This window comes from Capricornis sumatraensis, chromosome 5, assembly GCF_032405125.1.
Source record: "Capricornis sumatraensis isolate serow.1 chromosome 5, serow.2, whole genome shotgun sequence".
Lineage (NCBI taxonomy): Eukaryota > Metazoa > Chordata > Mammalia > Artiodactyla > Bovidae > Capricornis > Capricornis sumatraensis.
Window position 1 is genome coordinate 50,241,923 of NC_091073.1, and position 22,050 is coordinate 50,263,972.

At 36.8% G+C, this 22,050-nt stretch overlaps 1 protein-coding gene across 1 annotated transcript in view; it reads right to left on the reverse strand.

Moving 5' to 3' along the window:
* Window positions 1–22,050, reverse strand: part of ORC5 (origin recognition complex subunit 5) — a 75,153-nt gene that overhangs the window by 47,195 nt on the left and 5,908 nt on the right. The window contains exons 3-8 of the mRNA XM_068972808.1: window positions 21,374–21,574; window positions 16,472–16,546; window positions 10,976–11,087; window positions 4,353–4,483; window positions 1,608–1,656; window positions 1,432–1,522 (exon numbers count right to left, since the gene is read on the reverse strand). Coding sequence (XP_068828909.1) covers window positions 1,432–1,522; window positions 1,608–1,656; window positions 4,353–4,483; window positions 10,976–11,087; window positions 16,472–16,546; window positions 21,374–21,574 — 659 coding nt within the window. The remainder of the gene's footprint in view (window positions 1–1,431; window positions 1,523–1,607; window positions 1,657–4,352; window positions 4,484–10,975; window positions 11,088–16,471; window positions 16,547–21,373; window positions 21,575–22,050) is intronic.

Sequence of the window (22,050 nt, forward strand, 5' to 3'; positions counted from 1 at the left end):
CAGGCTCCACCGTCCGTGGGATTATCCAGGCAAGAATTCTGGAGTGGATTGACATTTCCTCCCCCAGGGGATATTCCCGATCCAGGGATCGTATTTGTATCTCTGGGGCTCCTGCATTGGCAGACGGATTCTTTATCACAGAGCCAGCAGAGTAGACTTCTAGTCATACTGCAGGCTAGGGTTGCTGCTGCTGCTGCTGCTGCTAAGTCGCTTCAGTCGTGTCCAACTCTGTGCAACCCCATAGACGGCAGCCCACCAGACTCCCCCATCCCTGGGATTCTCCAGGCAGGAACACTGGAGTGCATTGCCATTTCCTTCTCCAATGCATGAAAAGTGAAAAGTGAAAGTGAAGTCACTCAGTCGTGTCCAACTCTTCACGATCCCATGGACTGCAGCCTACCAGGCTCTTCTGTCCATGAGATTTTCCAGGCAAGAGTACTGGAGTGGGGTGCCATTGCCTTCTCTGGCAGGTTATTTATTTGCTCTCCTTAGTGATCTTTGTGGAGAGAACTGGATTCAGGTAGCCAACATTATCCTATGGAAAACTAGAAGTCCTTGTATGAGAGTCACTGTAACAACCACCCAAATTTTTCTATCTTTAAAAAATCAGATCACAAACTTTTCTATTCTGTGACTTCCAAAAACTTTCATCAAATGACTTTTTATTATTAAAAAAGTATTAAATATCTTTGCAATGTTTCTACTATTCAGAAACTATTAATATTAAAATCTTCTAATCAGCTAATTAAATAAAACATGGAGTAGTTATAGATTAAGGTATTCATAAAAGAAAAATGATAAAATTGATTAGCAAGTGAAAAAAGATAGAAGCATTGATGTTTTTAAATCTATGTTGCTTTGCAATGTAGACTTATAGACCTAACATACATAAGGCACTTTCTTATTTGTATCACAAATCATTTTCACATGTATTACTGAAATCTTCTAAGGATTGTTAGAAGAGGGATCTGAGGTCTAGAGATTTAAGGTGAATTGCTAATACCTCAAGCGGCAGAAAACAGCTAAGCTGAAAATCAAAACCACTGTTCTTCTCACAATGTCTGCGCAATCATGTCTGAGTAGTTTTATTACTATGAACAGACAAACATAGATTTATGACTTGATTTATACACTTCAGTGTTCAATTTTTCATTATACCATTCAAATATCTAACATAACTATAAAACACAAAGCTGAAATGGATTTTCCTGTAGCTTTCTAGATTAAAAAAAATTAACAATTATTAGAAATATAACATACATATTGTGTAACATACTGGCTAAAAATTGTCTTTCCCAAAATAGTAAGGAATGATTCAAAATTCACAAGAACTTTTTCTCAATGTGAAGAAGGTAAGAAAACATGTGGACACATTAGTGAATATTCTAAACATAGATATAGAAACAACATATATAATAAATAAAAAATTACCTTGATATTTCTCGGAGATAAACAGTCTGCATGGCTTTCTTCAAATGAGGTTCAATATTTCTCCAGAGCTTGCGAGTATCACGTTCATTTGCTACCCCAAAGAGGAGAAAATTTCAATAATTTAGATCTTACAGAAATTTTTTTCAAAAGAAAAATGACAGTAAAATTATAGTTACCTTCTCCTTTAACCACAGGTTCGCAATATTTAGGAAAATTAAGTACTGCCTATAAACAAAAGGGAAAAAAAGAGAAAAAATTTGTCTATCACAATTAGAAATTATTTTTCAAGTAAAATTTTTGTTAGGATTCAGGAAAATTTATTTCAATATAACTGCCCAAATAAAATGTTATCACAGTTTATTACTACAACAATAAAAACAATAATTATCAATAACAAGTTAATACAACATGTAAAATATTCCTTAATTGGCTAAATCCCACCTAATATTTTGCCCTTAGATATAAAGTAACATAACAATCCCCAAAGTAGATTTAAAAGTACATACATAAAAAAGATGCGTAAAAAGAATATTTTGCAGATGATTTATTAAATTCTCAAGAAATGTGCCACTTATAAACTTTGAAACAAATAAAAGTATCCATGCAAAGGAAAAAGGAAAATATGTTTATTATCCTACATTCTACATATGCAGAAAAATAAGGACACTATACTGTTTTTTCTCCACTACTTAAATATCATCTTATATTTATTAGTATCACTAATAGTAATAAAGACTTAAACCACACTTCAAGTTTCTGAATATAATGTAACAATAACAAGAAAAAAAGTTGTAATCTCATCCCTCAATAAAATCATTCCTCAGTGAAACCCAAAGGACTTTATAAAAACCATATTTAGATATAACACTTTCTTTTCCTACAAATAGTTTCTCTAAATAATTCTTCCTTCTGGTACTTTATAATAATCTACTTTGAAATGACCGCCAGCACAGATACCCACAGGATTCAAGGACATCAGAGTTAAGGAATGGTAACTACAAGTTATTTCCCAGGAAGAACAGAGGATAAGTACTCGCTCTCCACTCCACCTCACACAGGAACTGCACACTGACCCTCTATCCTCTCTGTAAGCCCCCTTGCTGTAATTTCCCTCTGTCACCAGGAATCTCAGACATTCAACTTCTGGAGAGGTGTTAGTGATGAGCCTGAGCTAGGACAGTTTGTCTCTGGTTTGTTCCCTACTTAGAAGACACTTGCAGTTCAGTTCAGTTCAGTTGCTCAGTCGTGTCCGACTATTTGTGATCCCATGAATCGCAGCACACCAGGCCTCCCTGTCTATCACCAGACTCACGTCCATCGAGTCAGTGATGCCATCCAGCCATCTCATCCTCTGTCGTCCCCTTCTCCTCCTGCCCCCAATCCTCTCAGTATCAAAGTCTTTTCCAATGAGTGAACTCTTCGCATGAGGTGGCCAAAGTACTGGAGTTTCAGCTTTAGCATCATTCCTTCCAAAGAAATCCCAGGGCTGATCTCCTTCAGAATGGACTGGTTGGATCTCCTTGCAGTCCAAGGGACTCTCAACAGTCTTCTCCAACACCACAGTTCGAAAGCATCAATTCTTCGGTGCTCAGCTTTCTTCACAGTCCAACTCTCACATCCATACATGACCACTGGAAAAACCACAGCCTTGACTAGATGGACCTTTGTTGGCAAAGTAATGTCTCTGCTTTTTAACATGCTATCTAGGTTGGTCATAACTTTTCTTCCAAGGAGTAAGCATCTTTTAATTTCATGGCTGCAGTCACCATCTGCAGTGATTTTAGAGCCCCCCAAAATAAAGTCTGACACAGTTTCCACTGACTCCCCATCTACTTGAAATCTACATCTAAATCAGAAGAGGCCTACAATTTAAAAGTTCCAAAAACATACTTAAGGTGAACATAATTTTTCCTATATTCTATCTCAAATACACACTGAATCCCTCTAAGTAATATTTTTCAGAGCAAAGAAAAGAACAAAGCAAAGAAAATATATCAAGAGAATCTGTTCCTTTGAAAGTTCCATTTTCTAATCTTAGACATTTTACCATCTTGTTACATGGAGATAAGATCTTAAGTATTATTAAAGATTTTAAGAAACCAGATATTCTTGCCTTCTCCCTTATGGATCCACACAACTAAAGAAAAAAGATCAAAATTAAGTTAAATATGAAAATTAATTACATTTTCCAAACTGCCTATGAAGTATAAACAGCTATTCTAATGTTTTTAAAAAACTTTTTAAAGTAACCATTTATATAAATTCAAAGTAATCCTTTATCCAAAGATTACTAACTCAAGGTTAGTGGCTAAGGAAAGACCTATGTAAAGCTTCTGACCATATTCAAGAGCATCTAGATTTCAGATCACTATCAATACATGTGCTGTTGTGTCCTACTCTTTGCAACCCCAAGGGCTGTAGCCTGCCAGGCTCCTGTGTCCATGGGGATTCTCCAGGCAAGAATACTGGAGTGGGTTGCCACGCCCTCCTCCAGGAGATCTTCCTGGCCCAGGGATCACACCCAGGTCTCCTGCACTGCAGGAGGATTCTTTACTGTCTGAGCTACCAGAGAAGCCCTGGTAACATCAATATATATTAATACAAAATCCTGAAAAACAACTGTTAAAAAAATTAGATATACAATTGCTTATTAAGTTTTCCCATTCTCTCTGTTAGTCTTCATTTTAATTTTAATAAAAATTATTTGTGATTAGAGAAAAGAGAAAGGAGGAAATAAAAAACACACTCCTAAGGATATATGAAAGTAAACAACTAAAGATGACTGAAACGTTTCAGATCAGGTCAAAATTTGTACCAACCCACAGACTTCTATTTCCAGAATAAATTTTTAGCGTCTAGCCTATCTCACACCTTTTCTACATAAAAGATGTACATTTTACTTAAGCAAAATGCGAACTCACCAGATGCCGGAGCTCTTTCAAATCTCGACAGACAGTATAGAAAACTCCAAGAAGAATGTTAATGTAGGCAGCATAGAAATCAGCTGAATACTCTGGAGGATGATCATGAGATAGGATCTTCTGCAGGTTCCCTGTTCACGGGACATAAATGAACAGAAATGACTGACCTCGCACCCTAGTCGTATCTTCTAGCATTTTATAATACAGGTTTAAACAATAAACACACAGGTTCAGCAATTATCAGCAATAAAACAGTTACAAGATTAGGATGTAAAAGTAATACAAGTTTTGAAACTGAGGTAAAAGAATCATGAATCTAATGTTCTAGAAAAATTACTAAATTTTACCTGACATATATACTAAAAAATGACATCTAAAGAAAATCACAAGAACCTTATAATAGGCAAAGCAACATCAATATCAAGAGCAAAAAAATAATACGGACTTCAGTAATTTTTCCAATTACATAAGTCAGCTAGGTAAAAACAAGAGGTACTATATAAATCACCACCAAATTGGAAAATGCGCTTCATTTTTTTGTAAAATGAAAACAATTCAAGAATTTTTCATGAAAATCTTCATCTTTACTTTGTCATTCCCTTTTTTATGTGTTTTCTTTCTACAACTTTGGTATCTTTATTTCTTTTATCTTACTCTCATACAGTATCACATGTTTAGAATTCTAAGTGAAAGTGAACGTTGCTCAGTCACGTCCAACTCTTTGTGACTCCATGGACTATACAGTCCATGGAATTCAGGCCAGAATACTGGAGTGGGTAGCCTTTCCCCCTTCCAGGGGATCTTACCAATCAGGGATCGAACCCAGGTGGCCCTCATTGTGGGCAGATTCTTTACCAGCTGAACCACAAGGGAAGCCCAGGAATATTGGAGTGGGTAGCCCATCCCTTCTCCAGGGAATCTTCTGACCCAGGAACCAAACTGGGGTCTCCAGCATTGCAGGCGGATTCTTTACCAACTGAGCCATCAGGGAAGCCTTTAGAATCCTAAACTTATATTTTATTCTGTTAGAAATGTAATATTGTAGAAGCACAGGTAAAACTAAAAAGAAACCATCTATTATTCAAAATTTCCCAGTTTATAGCACCTGACTGAATCAGTCAGTCATTTATTCCTTATTGCAATCTCCTCTGATTTCTTGATGTTATGGTCTCTTTAGACTTCCCAGTTAAGAGCTCTTTGACCAAGACTAGCACTGTAAACCTCGGAGAAGGCAATGGCACCCAACTCCAGTACTCTAGCCTGGAAAATCCCATGGACGGAGGAGCCTGGTAGGCTGCAGTCCATGGGGTCACGAAGAGTCGGACACGAGTGAGCGGCTTCACTTTCACTTTTTACTTTCATGCATTGGAGAAGGAAATGGCAATGCACTCCAGTGTTCTTGCCTGGAGAATCCCAGGGTCGGGGAGCCTGGTGGGCTGCCGTCTATGGGGTGGTACAGAGTCGGACAGGACTGAAACGACTTAGCAGCAGCAGCAGTACTGTAAACCTAGTTCCACAGGGTTCAAGACTATCACAATACTTTCAAGTGAAAATTCTTATGGAAAGCTCTGATCAAGTCAATTTCCTTTTTCTTAAGAATCCTTCTGAGTATTTTTACTACGAATACTTTGCCATTTACCATCAGACTCTGACTTTAACTGTTCTCTTTTTCCTCACAGTCAGTCAGGTACATAACAATACATATAGTCTATCAATGGATACTAATATACAGAAATTCAGAAATAGTTGTATTAACAGGATCTGCTAAACAGGGCAGTTGGCCAAACAAAATGCCAAAAACCAAATAAACAAAGTCCCCCTTCCCAAAAGATCATTTTAAAGCCTATTCTCATGCCTAGAATGTTATCCTGAAGGAATTCTAAACAGAGATTGTTACTAGATCTGCAATTTTATATCACAACCACTGAAAAAAATATATACAAAGTCCAAAATTTGACTTTGAAGCCTATGTATTTTTACACCTAATAGCAATTTTAAATTTAATGTTACCAAGTAACTAAAAACTTGGTACACTAAAAACTTGAAAAAAGTACCTTAAAACTTGGAGATAAAGGTATTTATATATAAAAGCTGACAGATAACTGGATGGATGGAAGAAAGAGGGACTTCTGATTCCAGTCATGAGGGAGTATTTCCAGTTCAGAAATACTCTTCTATAAAAAAACAACTAAAACTTGGACAAAATATAGAAAACAACTATTTTCAGACATCAAGCAGCCAAGAACTCTAATACGAGAAAAGAGAAATGAGGTGAGTCTTACCATCAGCCAGGCTTTCTAATGAGAGGAAACTTTACAATAGTGGTACAGTAGAGTTGCAAAAGGAGCCCATTAATCTTAGCTGAGTTGAGACAGAGGTGAGAGTAGAGAAAGCTAAGAGTACTAGAATATACAGGGTAAAGTTCATCAGAGAAGGACACTATGCAGAGAAAGAGCCCCAGAAATCTGCATTAAGTGTTGCCTTTGATTCTTAGCTGAATGCCAACATTTACATGCATGCTGCTGCTGCTGCTGCTAAGTTACTTCAGTCGTGTCTGACTCAGTGCAACCCCACAGACGGCAGCCCACCAGGCTCCCCAATCCCTGGGATTCTCCAGGCAAGAACACTGGAGTAGGTTGCCATTTCCTTCTCCAATATGTGAAAGTGAAAAGTGAAAGTGAAGTCGCTCAGTCGTGTCTGACTCTTAGCGACCCCATGGACTGCAGCCTACCAGGCTCCTCCGTCCATGGGATTTTCCAGACAAAAGTACTGGAGTGGGTTGCCATTGCCTTCTCCTATTTGCATGCATAGATAGAGTAAAAGCTCAGAAAAGCAAGCAAGAAAAACTTCTGGGGGGAAAAAACAATTATTGGAGAGCTGTAGGTCAAACAATCTCCAGAGTTCAGACAGGGATATAATCTGTTCATTTTTCCCACCAGTAAGAATAGAGAAATTATACTAAATACACTGAGCATCCAGCAGAGAACCCAAAAGGACTTAAAAGTATCTTAGAAGTGGAACTAAAATTTGCCCTGAACCCTCTCTCCAAAAGAGCTTAAAAATAACTTCAAGAGGGTCAAACGTATCTTCAAGTGATTTAAATGCTTAACAGAAAAAAATCCAACATGCAACAACAAAAAATTTAATATCTTATCATTCAATGAAAAATTACTAAGCACACAACAAAGTATAATGGATGTCCATAAAAGAGAAAAATCAGTCAACAGAAACACGATCACAATGAAAGAGGTAATTGAATTAGTACACAAGGACATTAAAACAACTATTAGAAACATATGCTCAAGGAGATAAAGGAAAACAAAAGCATAATGAGATCTGTAAAGAAAAATTCCACTGGATTCAGAAGTCCCTCAGTCGTGTCCAACTCTCTGTGATCCCACGGACTGCGGCACTCCAGGCCTCCCTGTCCGTCACCAACTCCCAGAGTTTACACAAACTCATGTCCATGTCAGTGGCATCAGTGATGCCATCCAACCATCTCATCGTCTATCGTCCCCTTCTCCCGTCTTCAATCTTCTCCAGCATCAGGGTCTTTTCCAGTGAGTCAGTTTTTCACATCAGGTGGCCAAAGTATTGGAGTTTCAGCTTCAGTATCAGTCCTTCCAATGAACATTCAGGACTGATCTCCAAAGGACTCTCAAGTCTTCTCCAACACCACAGTTCAAAAGCATCAATTCTTCGGCCCTCAGCTTTCTTTATAATCCAAGTCTCACATCCATACGTGACTACCGAAGAAACCATAGCTTTGACTAGACGGACTTTTGTTGGCAAAGTAATGTCTCTGCTTTTTAATATACTGTCTAGGTTGATCATAGCTTTTCTTCCAAGGAGCAAGCATCTTTTAATTTCATGGCTGCAGTCACCATCTGCAGTGATTCTGGAGCCCCCCAAAATAAAATCTCTCACTGTTTCCATTGTTTCCCCACCTATTTGCCATGAAGTGATGGGACCAGATGCCAGGATCTTAGTTTTTTGAATATCGAGTTTTAAGCCAACTTTTTCACTCTCCCCTTTTACTTTCATCAAAGAGGCTCTTTAGTTCTTCTTAACTTTCTGCCATAAGGGTGGTGTCATCTACCTATCTGAGGTTATTGATTTCTCCTGGCAATCTTGATTCCAGCTTGTGCTTTATCCAGCCCAGCATTTCACATGAAGTACTCTGCATATAAATTAAATAAGCAGGGTGACAATATACAGCATTGATGTACTCCTTTCCTAAATTTGAAACAGTCTGTTATTCTATGCACAGTTCTAACTGTTGCTTCTTGACCTGCATACAGATTTCTCAAGAGGCAGGTCAAGTGGTCCGGAATTTCCATCTCTTGAAGAATTTTCCAGTTTGTCCTGATCCACACAGTCAAAGGCTTTGATGTAGTCAATAAAGCAGAAGTAGATGTTTTTGGAACTCTTGCTTTTTCTATGATCCAATGGATGTTGGCAATTTGACCTCTGGTTCCTCTGCCTTTTCTAATTTTCTAATTTGATCTCTGGTTCCTCTGCCTTTTTCTCTTTATCCACTGGATTGGATAATTGCAGACGAAGACACTTGTAGAGAAAAGGGTCAGTGAACTTGAAGACACAGAAACAAAAGCTAAACCAAATAAAACACTGAGCAAAAAAAGATCCAAAGTTTAAATGAATAAATAAGAGATTCAGCAGAAGAATATCAAGAGATCTAACGGTCATATAATGCAGCCCCGGAAAAAGGTGGCGGGAGCAGAGGGGACAGATGAAATGTTTTTAGAAATAATGGCTGAAAAATTTCCAAAGTTGAAACTATACATTCATTATCCAAAAGGCTGAACAAATCTCCAGGAGGGTACATGATGACAGATATTTTCCACCTTGCCTTTTCAGTTCTGTAAAGCCCAAACAGTAATATATGTAAAATGTAAGATAAAAATTGCACAAAGGTTGCGAGGTGGGAAATTATAAGTCACTGAGATTTTCAGATTGTTTACTAGAGCTTAGTATAATTTATTCCAAATGATTGGAATTTAGTTATTCCAATAACTAAACCAAAAACCTGACTAACTGTACTATAATCCAACTGAAGGAAAAAAAAAAAAGAATTACCAAAAGATGAGCAGTGTGCCTGTGGGAGAGACCAGAAAACAAGAAATCCACATTAGGCCCCAGTACTGCTAGGAGGAAAGGGGGTCCTGAACGTTGGATAACATAGTCCTACAGATGACATATGTCTCAAGTTATGATTGGATGACTCAGGCACTAAGATTATCCTTTTGCCCAGGTTCCATGCTTACTTATTCTGGCTATAATTTGGCTTATCAATTAGTACTTTTTTTTTTTAAACATTTTCTTGTATGATGGTGCTTTTGAATTTTTTTTTTAAAATGGTATGTTAAAGGCTCTAAAATTGCATAACTAGATGAACTTGGTTTCCATATCATACTTTTCAAAAATCTACACTTTGGTTTCTATATCATACTTTTCAAAAATCTACACTTTCCTATACTTTAAAAAATTAACAAGATCACTTTAATTATGTCCTCAAATTGTCTCCATCTCTGCTGCTTTACATCCTAATTTTTTTAAAAAATCACAATTCATGATAACATACTTTAATTTCAACTTCACTAGAAAACTAGCATTTCAAAATACTTTTTCAGTACTTAAACCTAAAATAGTTCACAAAAAACTTTAACATCTAACAGTCATGACATTAAATACAAAAAAACTTTTAAATGAAATCCTTTCTTCCTACCCTTTTCTCCTTGTGATTTTCATAGCCCTATTAAAAATAAGGGCTCCCTTCATCTATTTCGGGCTTCTTTTTTCTATCTCAGTTAATTAGCAAAGGCAGGAGGTGTTACTTGACTGCTGTGTTCTTGTGAAAACAGGCCAAACTGTGTTGATCTTAATAATCAATGTTTATAGCTGTTAGTTCAAAGGGACAGTGTTTTGAAGCCAAGGTCAAGGAATGGTATCTTTTTCACAGCCTCTAACCACCTTATGCTTAAGTTATAATCTTTGAATCAGAATCATATTTGTACAGTAACAGCACAGTATTAATCTACAAAACTACTCAGAAACACAAAAAGCTATTGTGCTTTTCTAAAGATAAAAATCATTAAGATCTATGAAATTTAAGATTAAGCCCACACACACAAAAATAAGGACTAGCAGTTGCTACTGTAAGAGTTACAGTAATGAAAAATGAGATTTACAAAATTAAAAGATACATTCTGGGTAGTACTTAACTCAGGCACATGGTATATGAACATTTCAGTACAATTTTAATGTGCTTTGCTAACTTAGTCTGATTTTCACTTGTAAGGATATTATAATCACAACATATATATCTTACTGTCCTGACTAAAAAAATGTGAAAACACACCATTAGCATAAATACATGAGAAACGCTCATTCAAAAAAAATAATTATAAGAGAACCACCTCTCATAGTTCCAAAATAAAATCTCTATTAAGTGCAGAAATATAAACATTTATTTGACATTGGCAGCAAACCCTAATAGATTAAGACATCAAGGTACTCTCATTTGAACATGCTAGCTTAATCTTTAAAACAAGAAAAAATATTTTACTGAATATCATTAGTCAAAGCAATGTATTCAATTTTACCGATGCTATAATCAGGGAAATACAAGACAAATGGCTCAAAGCATCCGGTATTTGGACGAAACTTTTCCCAAACAATTTCACTGAGAAAGATAACAGTCACATTTCTGTCAGTCTGTAAAAGAGAGATAAATAAAAGTAAACTTGCATTAAAAAATCTTAATCAGAACAATAATTCCATTTGAATTTTTCTTTCAAAATAAATCCAGCCAAGTTCCAATATATATAGCAAATTATTTGCATATTAATAAGCCATATTTAGAAAACCTAATCAAGGAGCTCATCTTTATATGCAAATTTTCCTACATAATTACTTAAAATTTCCATAAAACTTTCAGGTTAATTGACAATTCAATTACATGTAACACTAGCACAGTCACACAAGGACTTATTTTATAGAAATTAAGAAACACATCTGCTTGAATGATTAAAATAAGACCTTTTTATGGGTGTTTTCAAACCATATACTTAAATAACAAACCAAAAAAGGCAAAACTGAAATGGCTATAGCACCCACAGAAAAGAATATATTTGTTGAAGAAGACGATGAGCATACATTAAAAACACAAACAAGAATGAGTATCCAAAATACCAATGTTAAGTAAACAGACATCTTTTGAAACTATAATATTCTAGAAACAACATCAACAGAACAAGCTCGGTGTGTATGTTATCCTTCTACAGAGTGGCCATGAATGCTAATTCTAATGCCTGAATTTATCTGTAGACACCTCTGCATTCCCAACACAAATTTTAATTTTTCTCATGTTCTTTTGGATGTCTCCTCCTAAGTTGAGTAACAGATATGGTATCTGTTTTGTTCTATAACTATTCTTAGGACCACATCTCTTACACTATTCTTTGATGGTGATTTACTTTTATAGTTTCTAACTTATGTGTAATCTTTTATTCAGATTTTCATTATTCATAGAAATATACTTCTGGCTGACAAAGGTAGTTAAGTTCAATAAATTAATGACTCTATAGAAAATGTAGCATCTTCATGAAAGAGAAGATTTTTACTTTCAAATGCTTTTTATCTTATTAATTTTTAATAATTCCTGATTTCTATAGAGATAAAAGGGCATGCTCTAAACACAATCTTCATCACAAAGCACTGAGCTGCTTTTGCTCTAAAATATGATTATTCAAAAGCATTTTATAAAGTCAGCTAAAAAATACTGGGAGGTTAAAACATAGAGGCTATTTATCAGTCTAAAAGGACTTTAAGTTGGTTTTCATCTGTTCATCTGAAAGCACTTTCAACTACAGTGATATCATAATTTAAACTTCATTTTACTCTGATAAGTATTTAATACAAAAAGTGGTAAATGCTTTGGCTATATTTCTTTTCAATGACATACACATTTAAAAATCAAGCATGTTTTCAGAAACATCAAAACAACAATTTTCTTCTCTGGTGGAGCTGAACTTACTATGAATCATTTCATTTTCTTCAAATAGCTTCTATAACTAAAAGTAAAAAGAGTGAATGGCCTAACTACTGTGGTGGGATGCATGATCACCATTACTAGGCACAGAGGAAAATAAGGGAGTAAATTTTACCGAAAGGCAAGAGGACAGCAAGAAGGCACTCTGGCTACCAGAGAAGGAGTCCTTGAACAAAGCAATGGGAAACGGTGGATGAATACAGGCAAAAACAAAAATAAATCCCACAAACTCAACACAACACAACACAACAAAAAGAGAAGAGGAGACCTCTACTCAATGAGCACAGATCTTTGGTGTCAGTAGTAAACTGCCAAGAAACAATTAAACTGGGAGAGGCTAGACTACATGAGAAGACTTCCAGATTACGTCACCAAGAGTCATACTTACTTTTCTCCTGTCTTCTCCACATCTCCACCCCAAAACTATTAGTAAAAGTAGATTTTAGGAGTCAATCTTAAGCATACAATGATTTAAGTGGCAGTTTAGAACTTTTAGTTACTCAAATTTGAGTAATGCATTTAACTTTTAAAGGTGGAAAGGCTCTAGGCACTGTCTCCCCAAATATTTACTTAATTTTTATTATCAGCTCAGTCGTGTCCGACTCTTTGTGACCCCATAGACTGCAGTATGCCAGGCCTCCCTGTCCATCACCAACTCCCAGAGTTTACTCAAAATTCATATCCATTGAGTGAGGAATGCCATCCAACCATCTCATCCTCTGTCGTCCCCTTCTCCTCCTGTCTTCAATCTGTCCAGGGATCAGGGTCTTTTCCAATGAGTCAGCTCTTCGCATCAGGTGGCCAAAGTATTGGAGTTTCAGCTTCAGTATCAGTCCTCCCAGTGAATATTCAGGGCTGATTCCCTTTAGGATTGACTGGTTGGACCTCCTTGCTGTCTAAGGACTCTCAAGAGTCTTCTCCAACACCACAGTTCAAATGCATCAATTCTTCAGGACTCAGCTTTCTTTACAGTCCAACTCTCACATCCATACATGACTACTGGAAAAAACACAGCTTTGACTAGACGGACTTTTGTTGGCAAAGTAATGTCTCTGTTTTTTACTATGCTGTCTAGGTTGGTCATAGCTTTTCTTTCAAGGAGCAAGCATCTTTTAATTTCAGGACTGCAGTCACCACCCGCAGTGATTCTGGAGCCCCCAAAAATAAAGTCTCTCACTGTTTCCATTATTTCCCCATCTATCTGCCATGAAGTGATGGGGCTGGATGGCAGGATCTTAGTTTTGTGAATGTTGAGTTTTAAGCCAACTTTTTCACTCTCCTCTTTCATCAAGAGGCTCTTCAGTTCTTCTTCACTTTCTGCCATAAGGGTGGTGTCATCTGCGTATCTGAGGTTATTGATATTTCTCCTAGCAATCTTGATTCCAGCTTGTGCTTCATTCAGCCTGGCATTTCTCATGATGTACTCTGCATATAAGTTAAATAAGCAGGATGACAATATACAGCCTTGATGTACTCCTTTCCTGATTTGGAACCAGTCTGCTGTTACATGTCCAATTCTAACTGTTGCTTCTTGACCTGCATATCGATTTCTTAGGAGCAGCAAACTCCAGCTCACCAGCAACAAGGAGCAGAATGATGTGGTGGAGGAAGATGGTGGAGTAGAAGGAGGTACACTCATCTTCTCCTGTGAGAATGCCAAAATTACAACTCTCTGCTGAACAACCATTGACAGGAGAATGTTGGATCCCACCACAAAAAGATACCCCACATCCAAGGACAAAGGAGAAGCCCCAGCAAGAAAGCCAGAGGGGCAAAACTGCGTTTAGAATCAAACCCCATACCCGCCAGAGACACTCAGAGGGTTCAAACAAACCTTGTGTGCACCAGGACCCAGAGACCCCACAGAGATTGAGCCAGAACTGTGTTTGAGTGTCTCCTGCAGAGGCATGGTCCACCGTGGCCTGCCTCGGGGCAGGGGCTCTGGGTGCAGCAGACCTGGGTATGGCATAAGCCCTCTTGGAGGAGGTCGCCATTAACCCCACCATAAAGCCATCAGAACTTAATAGGGCTGGGGAAACAGACTCTTGGAGAGCACAAACAAAACCTTGTGTGCACCAGGACCCAAGAGAAAGGAGCAGCGACCCCAAAAGAGACTGACACAGACTTTCCCATGAGTGTCCAGGAGTCTCCAGCAGAGGCGTGGGTCGGCAGTGGCCTGCTGCAGGGTTGGGGGTATGCAGTGCAGCAGTGCATGCATGGGACCTTCTGAAGGAGGTCGCCATTATCTTCATTACCTCCACCATAGTTTGGCCTCAGGTCAAACAACAGGGAGGGAACACAGCCCTATCAACAGAAATTTGTGTTGAAGATTTACTGAGCATGGCCCTGCCCATCAGAACAAGACCTAGCTTCCCCCTCACTCAGTCTCTCCCATCAGGAAGCCCCCATAAGCTTCTTATCCTTATCCATCAGAGAGCCAAGAGAATGAAAACCACAATCACAGAAAACTAATCAAACTGATCTCATGGACCACAGCCCTGTCTAACTCAATGAAACTATGAGCCATGCCTTGTAGAGCCACCTAAGACAGACAGGTCGTAGTGGAGAGTTTGGACAAAATGTGGTCCACTGGAGAAGGGAATGGCAAACCACTTATTATTCTTGCCTTGAGAACCCCATGGACAGTTTAAAAGGCAAAAAGATAGGACACTGAAAGATGAACTCCTCAGGTCAGTAGGTGTCCAATATGCTACTGGAGATCAGCAGAGAAATAAGTTCAGAAAGAACAAAGAGATGGGGCCAAAGCAAAAACAACACCCAGTTGTGGATGTGACTGGTGATGGAAGTAAAGTCCGATGCTGTAAAGAACAACATTGCATAGGAACCTGGAATGTTAGGTCCATGAATCAAGGCAAGTTGGAATGGTCAAACAGGAGACGGCAAGAGAGAACATCTACATTTTAGAAATCAGTGAACTACAATGGACTGGAATAGATGAACTTAACTCAGATGACCATTATATCTACTACTGTGGGCAAGAATCCCTGAGAAGAAATGGAGTAGCCATCATAGTCAACAAAAGAGTCCAAACTGCAGTACTTGGTTGCAATCTCAAAAACAACAGAATAATCTCTGTTCATTTCCAAGGCAAAGCATTCAATATTACAGTAATGCAAGTCTATGCCCCAACCAGTAATTTTTATTATAATGTCCCTTAATATTATACTTAAATAATAGAGACATAAAACTAAGTAGGTATAAACTACTTATGTTCAAGGTATTTATAAAGTTATAAAACCAATCTTTTAATTTACAAGTTAAATAGAAGACTATAAAGCCAATAAAACTTAAATTAACATTATTTGAATATGATGAACATTACTGTTTTGCTTAAACTAAATCTTTGCTCACTTCATCAATATGGTACTAACAGGAAATAGCCTTTTGAGTTTAGTATTCCTTTACCAACTGGTATTGGTGAAAACTGAACTCTCTCACCAATTTCCTTTACTCAAACTACTATAAATTACTATCTGTTGTTGCCATTGTATTATTATTTGGTTTTCACCTGACACATATGTTGATACACAGTAAATTAATCCCTTTCTTTTCTTATGAAGCCATGACAATTAGAATTAATATTATTCAGTGCCAACACGATTTTAAGTTGAAACACAAAGCTGGTTCCAATAACTGAGAGGCCATGAGACAGAATGTCAGATGATCCAGAGCAGACCTATCACTCTATTTTATACTTCTGAAAAGAAAATTTTAAAATTCTTGCAGACAGTTCAAAGTCTAGCCTTTTCCCATCATTTATTCTAGTAAATACCTAAATTCTTTTAACAGAAAGTAGTGTTAGCCACTTCACAATCAAAAATAAAAGCTAAATAACTGAATAAGTGTGATCAAAGCACAAATCGATTAAACTTTGAAAAAATCCTCAACTTCACTCATAATAGAGAAATGCATATCAAATTTATATTAAGAGATTATTTCTCAGCTATCCAATAGGCAAAAAGAAAAAAACTGACAACACATATCTACTGATTAGGCCATAGGGGAAAAAGATTCACACATCACTTACCAATTCTTGTAATCTAAGAAATCCAGGTAAAAGGTTTGCTTCCATATCTCTTAGATACTCGGCTTTATCCAGAACCTTGTTTAAAAAACCACAGTGTCAAAAGCAATTTTAAAAGTCCTTTCACAAAGCATTTACATAATATAATTCAAGATTTGAATCTTCCATGTTAAAAAATGTGACATGAATTAATATTTTAAATGGTATTAAAATTTATGGAAGACATTTCAAATAAGTCAATAAGTCTACTACCATGTTTTAACCCAAATTTTAGAGAATAAGTCATAATTACACTTAAAAAGGTTTTAAAGATAAACTATCAAAAAGATAGTGAATTAAGATGTTAAGGACCTTTTCTTATAGGTATACATGAAATAAAACTATGTGCATTTTTATGTCACTTAATAAAAGGTAAATGTCTACCACATACCAATAATTACAAAGCTTTCTGACCTGAGAGAGCGAAGAAAATTCTAAATTTCAATATGTAAAACTTTACTTGCTTGAACTTTGTGAATGCATGCTAAACCCTTTAGCTAGAAAACCAAAGATGTTAAGAAAGATTAAATTTTTGTTCAGTGTTATGATAATACTACTGGGATTATGCTATAAATTATAGTCATTTACATTAGGAATAAAATTAAAATGCATAAAATATAATATTATTTCCCTGAATAATCCAAAATGTTTTATATCTGGTTTGCTGATTAATAGGCAGCTTGAAACAATGTATGAGAGTAATCAACTTAAGATATTTCATTTCTAATTCATTTAGACAAAATAAAGCTAAAGTTATTTACTGCTAAAAAGAAACAAATTAGTTTCTCAATTATGTATTCTCAATATGCAATTTTCCCATCAATTTCCATTTAAAACTCTCTAATACAGGACACAGATTAATTCAAATTAATTGGTCCATTTGTACGCCCATTTTAATTCAAAACACAGAGCTGAGGCAGTAATAGTTCATTCTTCTGAGTTAATATAATTAACCCACTGGTTTTATAGTATTTTAATAAATGATACTTCTTCAAAAGCAATTATCAAATAACTAATACTCAAAGAAGTTAAAATTTTAATTCAAATTCAAACATTTAAAAAAATAATTTACATGAAAGTAATCTAATAGATTTGATTTGTAAGGATGTTTACTAACTAGAAAACATTCTCAAACATCTTTCTGCATTATTTCCTAAGTGCTGAATCTTACCAATTCATATATTATATAACTCATATTCTACAAAATTATTCTAAATGTTCTATGCTAAACACCTACAAACTTTTTCACCTTTAATGTTTAGTCATCTAACAAACAACATTGAATGCCTACACTGATCCATGTGGCCTGAAAAATGAGCTGGGTCCCACTGATTCCTCATGGCTCTTCACAGAATATTGATCCCTCCTCCTCCCTGAAGACACAGCTTTGAAACTCTACTTGTTGCAGTCACCCAACACTCTGGGGTTGTTCCTCCTTGTTCTTTAAATGTTATAGTTCTATCATGTTTCTAACCTAACTCCTATATTTTTTGCATATTTAAAAATCTACATAAATGACCTCCTGATATGGTAGACTATTTCCTTAAATCCCTCTCTCCTCCAATGATCTTGTCGCCTATCCTACCCAGTAAAAGATCAACTTATATTCTGTATCACTGGCTTTTGAAGTGTGATCTGTAGGCCCCTGTAAGGTGAAGGCAGGGGGTGTGCTGTTTCTGATCCTCTATCAGGTTGGTGAGGTCAAAACTATTTTCATAATAATACAAAAATTGTATATGCCTTCTTCTACCACAGTGATATTTGTACTAATGGTAAAAGAACCAACTGTGGGTTAATTTAAGTAGCCTTAGCATAAATCAAGGTTGGTGCCAAACTATTCTAGCAGTTGTTAATTCTTTACTATGTACTTACTCTAAGATGGGGCAGATGTACTTTTTCCTATTCCTCCTAAGTAAAATTAAGAATCTTGAGTATTACATTCAAAACAAATAAGGCTCTGAAAGGTGGAAAGAAGGCAAACTAGCTAGGGACCTCAGGACCAGAAGAATGACAACTCACTTCGGAGGGTGAATTGTCTTAAGTTATTTTCTCGCCTCATGTGTAGAGCTGAAGAAGCCTACAACACAGAAAGGCCAAGGAGAAGAGACCAAAAGCACTCCAACAAAAGCCTACTTTTTCTAGTCAAAGGTCCAGGAAAGGGGAAGCCTAGAGAGACTTCCAAGACTATTCGCTAAGTTTTATTTGTACATCAATGATATCTTCTGTCTCCTAATTTCTTCACTACCTCAATACTGGAGCACCACAGTACTCAGTCACTGGACTCAACTCTTTCCTAACTCTCTCACTCTGCTGGTGACCTAATCCTATCTTGCAGCTTAAAGTATATGCTCAGAAATTCAAAATGGTATTTCCATGTTGGACCTCTCTTGACCTCAGACGCCAAGTGTCGAAGTGCCAACTCAACATCTCTACTTGGACTTTACGTGCCCAAAACCAAATTCCTCGCGATTTTCCCCCAGCAAGACCCCACCTGCTGTAGTTTTCTTCACTCAGATCATGACATCATTCCTTCAGCTGCACAAAAACTTCGTAACTAGTTTATTAGTTTCCTAGGGATACCATAACAAAACTCTGCAAACAGCGTGGCTTAAGAGAAACTTATTATCTCACAGTTGTGGAGGCTGTAAGTATCATATCAAGTTGCTGTAAGTATCAGATCAAGCAGGGCCGTGCTTTCTGTGAAGGTGCTAGAGAAGGAGCTGTATCAGGTCTCTCTTCTAGCTCCTGATTAATTCCTTGCCTTGTGGCAACATACCTCCAATCTTTATGTGGCATTCTCCCTGTGTGCATGTCTGTCTCTACATTTCTTCTTTTTCACTAGGACATCAGTCATATTGGATGAGGGGCCCAATCCTCTAGTATGACCTCAACTTAATTAGAACCACAATGATCCCATTTACAAATAAGGTCATATTTTGAGGTTCTAGGGGCTAGAACTTCAACATACTTTTTGGAGGAAACTTCAAAAACTTCTCGGAGGAAACAAATTAACCCATAACACTAGTCTGCATGCTTCTATCTTGCACTTTTTCTTTCTCAGCATTACCCCTCTCCTCTCTTACTTAAACTATTCCAGCCAAAATGGCCTTCTTGATACTCCAACTCTGTATGCTCACATAAATCTCTCTGCTTGGAATACTCTTTTTTTTAGATATTTTCATGGCTTGCTCCTTTCTTCCGTCCAGTTTCAGCTCTGTTATCATTATCTCAGTGAGATCTTTTCTGCTCTTCTCGCTTAAAAAAATAACTATTTTCCCCTGCCCAGCTGATTCTGCCTTACTCTAATGTACCACATCCAACATACTACATATTAGCTTGCTTATTATCTACATTTTTCAATTAGATTATAAGCCCCAAGTGGGCAAAGACTCTTTTGTCCCTGTTCTATCTCCAGTATCTAAAACAGTGCCTGGGATATTTGCATAAATAAATTAACAAAATTAAAAAGTGGAAGGAACTGTTTTATACATTTAAGAAGATGCAAGAATGCATAAAACTTAGTCCTTTCAGTGAGTTTATAACTTAGCTGTTATGAGACAGTATTATATTAAAATTTAATTTCAATTCCGGAGATAATCATTTTTAAAGTAAGATTAAAGTATTATAAAAAATTCACTAACATAAAGCACATTATATACTTTCAGTTGTCTGCTAATTATTTTCAAATTGATGTTAACAAGTTAAACTCAAACTAAGTCAATCTAAAATCAAATGATCTTTCCCAGACGTACCCCATACACAATTGACAAATTTGACCTTTGCTGTTTCTTACATTTATTCTTTTCTGCATTTTCTACCCCAACTCTAATCCAGGCCCAAACTGCCTCTAATGAAAACAGTTACAAGAGCCTCAAAACCATTTAGCCTATGTCTTTAATTCCCTCCAATCTATCTATTCAACATGCCTTCAGAGCAATTTTCCTAAAGCATGTTTGTTGCTCTAGTAGATCTCCCTCTCACTGCCTAGGAAACGAAATAAGGCACATTAGTATGGTTTTCAAGACACTCCATGGTCTGCCCCCTCCTACTTTTCTAGTCTTCTTTGTCTTCCCTCATATTTTATAACCTACAAAGACCAGAGTATTTGGTATTCCCTAGGCTCCATTCCCATCTACATGCCTTTGCCTAATTCCCTCCATCTGAAATTTCTCTTCTTTATTTTCTTCCTAATAACACTCTAGTCATATTTTTAGCTCCATCTCAGATGTTATCACCTTATGAGGCTGTACCAGATGTCCCCGGATCAGTGCTTTGCCTATCAATGTCATCACTAATCACATTCTACATGTAGTCATATATGAGTAAATCATAACTCTTCTACTAAACTGAAGCACCCTTTAGATAAGCACTACATCTACAGACTCATAGACATAGAAAACAAACCAGTGGTTACCAGTGGGCACAGGGAATGAGGAAGGGGCAACATAAGGGTAGGGGATTAAGAGGTACAAACTACTACATATAAAATAAATAAGCTACAAGGATACAATGCAGAGCACAGAGAATATAGCGAATGTTTTATAATAACTAGACAAGGAGTCAGTTCAGTTCAGTCGCTCAGTTGTGTCCAACTCCTTGCGACCCGATGAATCGCAGCATGCCAGGCCTCCCTGTCCAAATCAATGTTTCAGGTGTACTACACTGTACACCTGAAACTTCTATTATATTGCACATCAACTATACACACCTCAATTGAAAAACTATACCTCAGTTTAAAAAAACAAATATATCAAACATTTTTTATATCACATAAGCATCTACAATAATGGATCTCAAAAAAAAAAATGGAAACTGATTTAATAGATCAGTTTTCAAGAGATGATATAATGAAATTAAATTACTTACAATATATACAGTCTGATCCTTGAGATTTTCAGCTTCAGTTATTTGTTTAAATAAGCGAACAAAGTCATTAAATATTTCACAAGTTATATGAGTAGAACATTCACCCTCTGAAGAACTAAGATGATTCAATTTGTTTAAAATTTGTTCCAAAAGCAGTCTCAAGGTAAAGCACTCAACACAATTCACAAAGACATGTGGAAGCTGAAAAGAAAAACAAAGTGTAAATAGAAAACACACAAACACAATAATGGCTTTGCTGGATATCCCGTTTGCCCTTCTGAATCTATACCCCACCATTCTCCAAACTGCTCTGTGCCCTCCGAGGCTGACCACTACAGACTGCATCGCTCAGACTCTAGTTTTTCTGGATCTAGTGGATTCAGTCAATGGGAAGAACCAGGAGACAGACGAAAAGTGGTGAGAGAAAAAACCTGAGTATTCCCTTGACTCCCTCTCCCATCCCTCAGTGGCCCAGAGCTTGACAGTGGCTCCATCTTCTCCTAAAGGCTGAGCTGGGCAGTCCTTGTCACAGATTACACCTCTTGCTGGGGCCTTTACAGTTCCTTCTGATGGTCCATTTAAGTCTGAGGGAGCTACAGGCTCTTAGCACATCACCATCCCTTACTGGTTCCCTTAACATTTCTTCAACCTTTGTAAAACAGTCCCTCCATTAAACT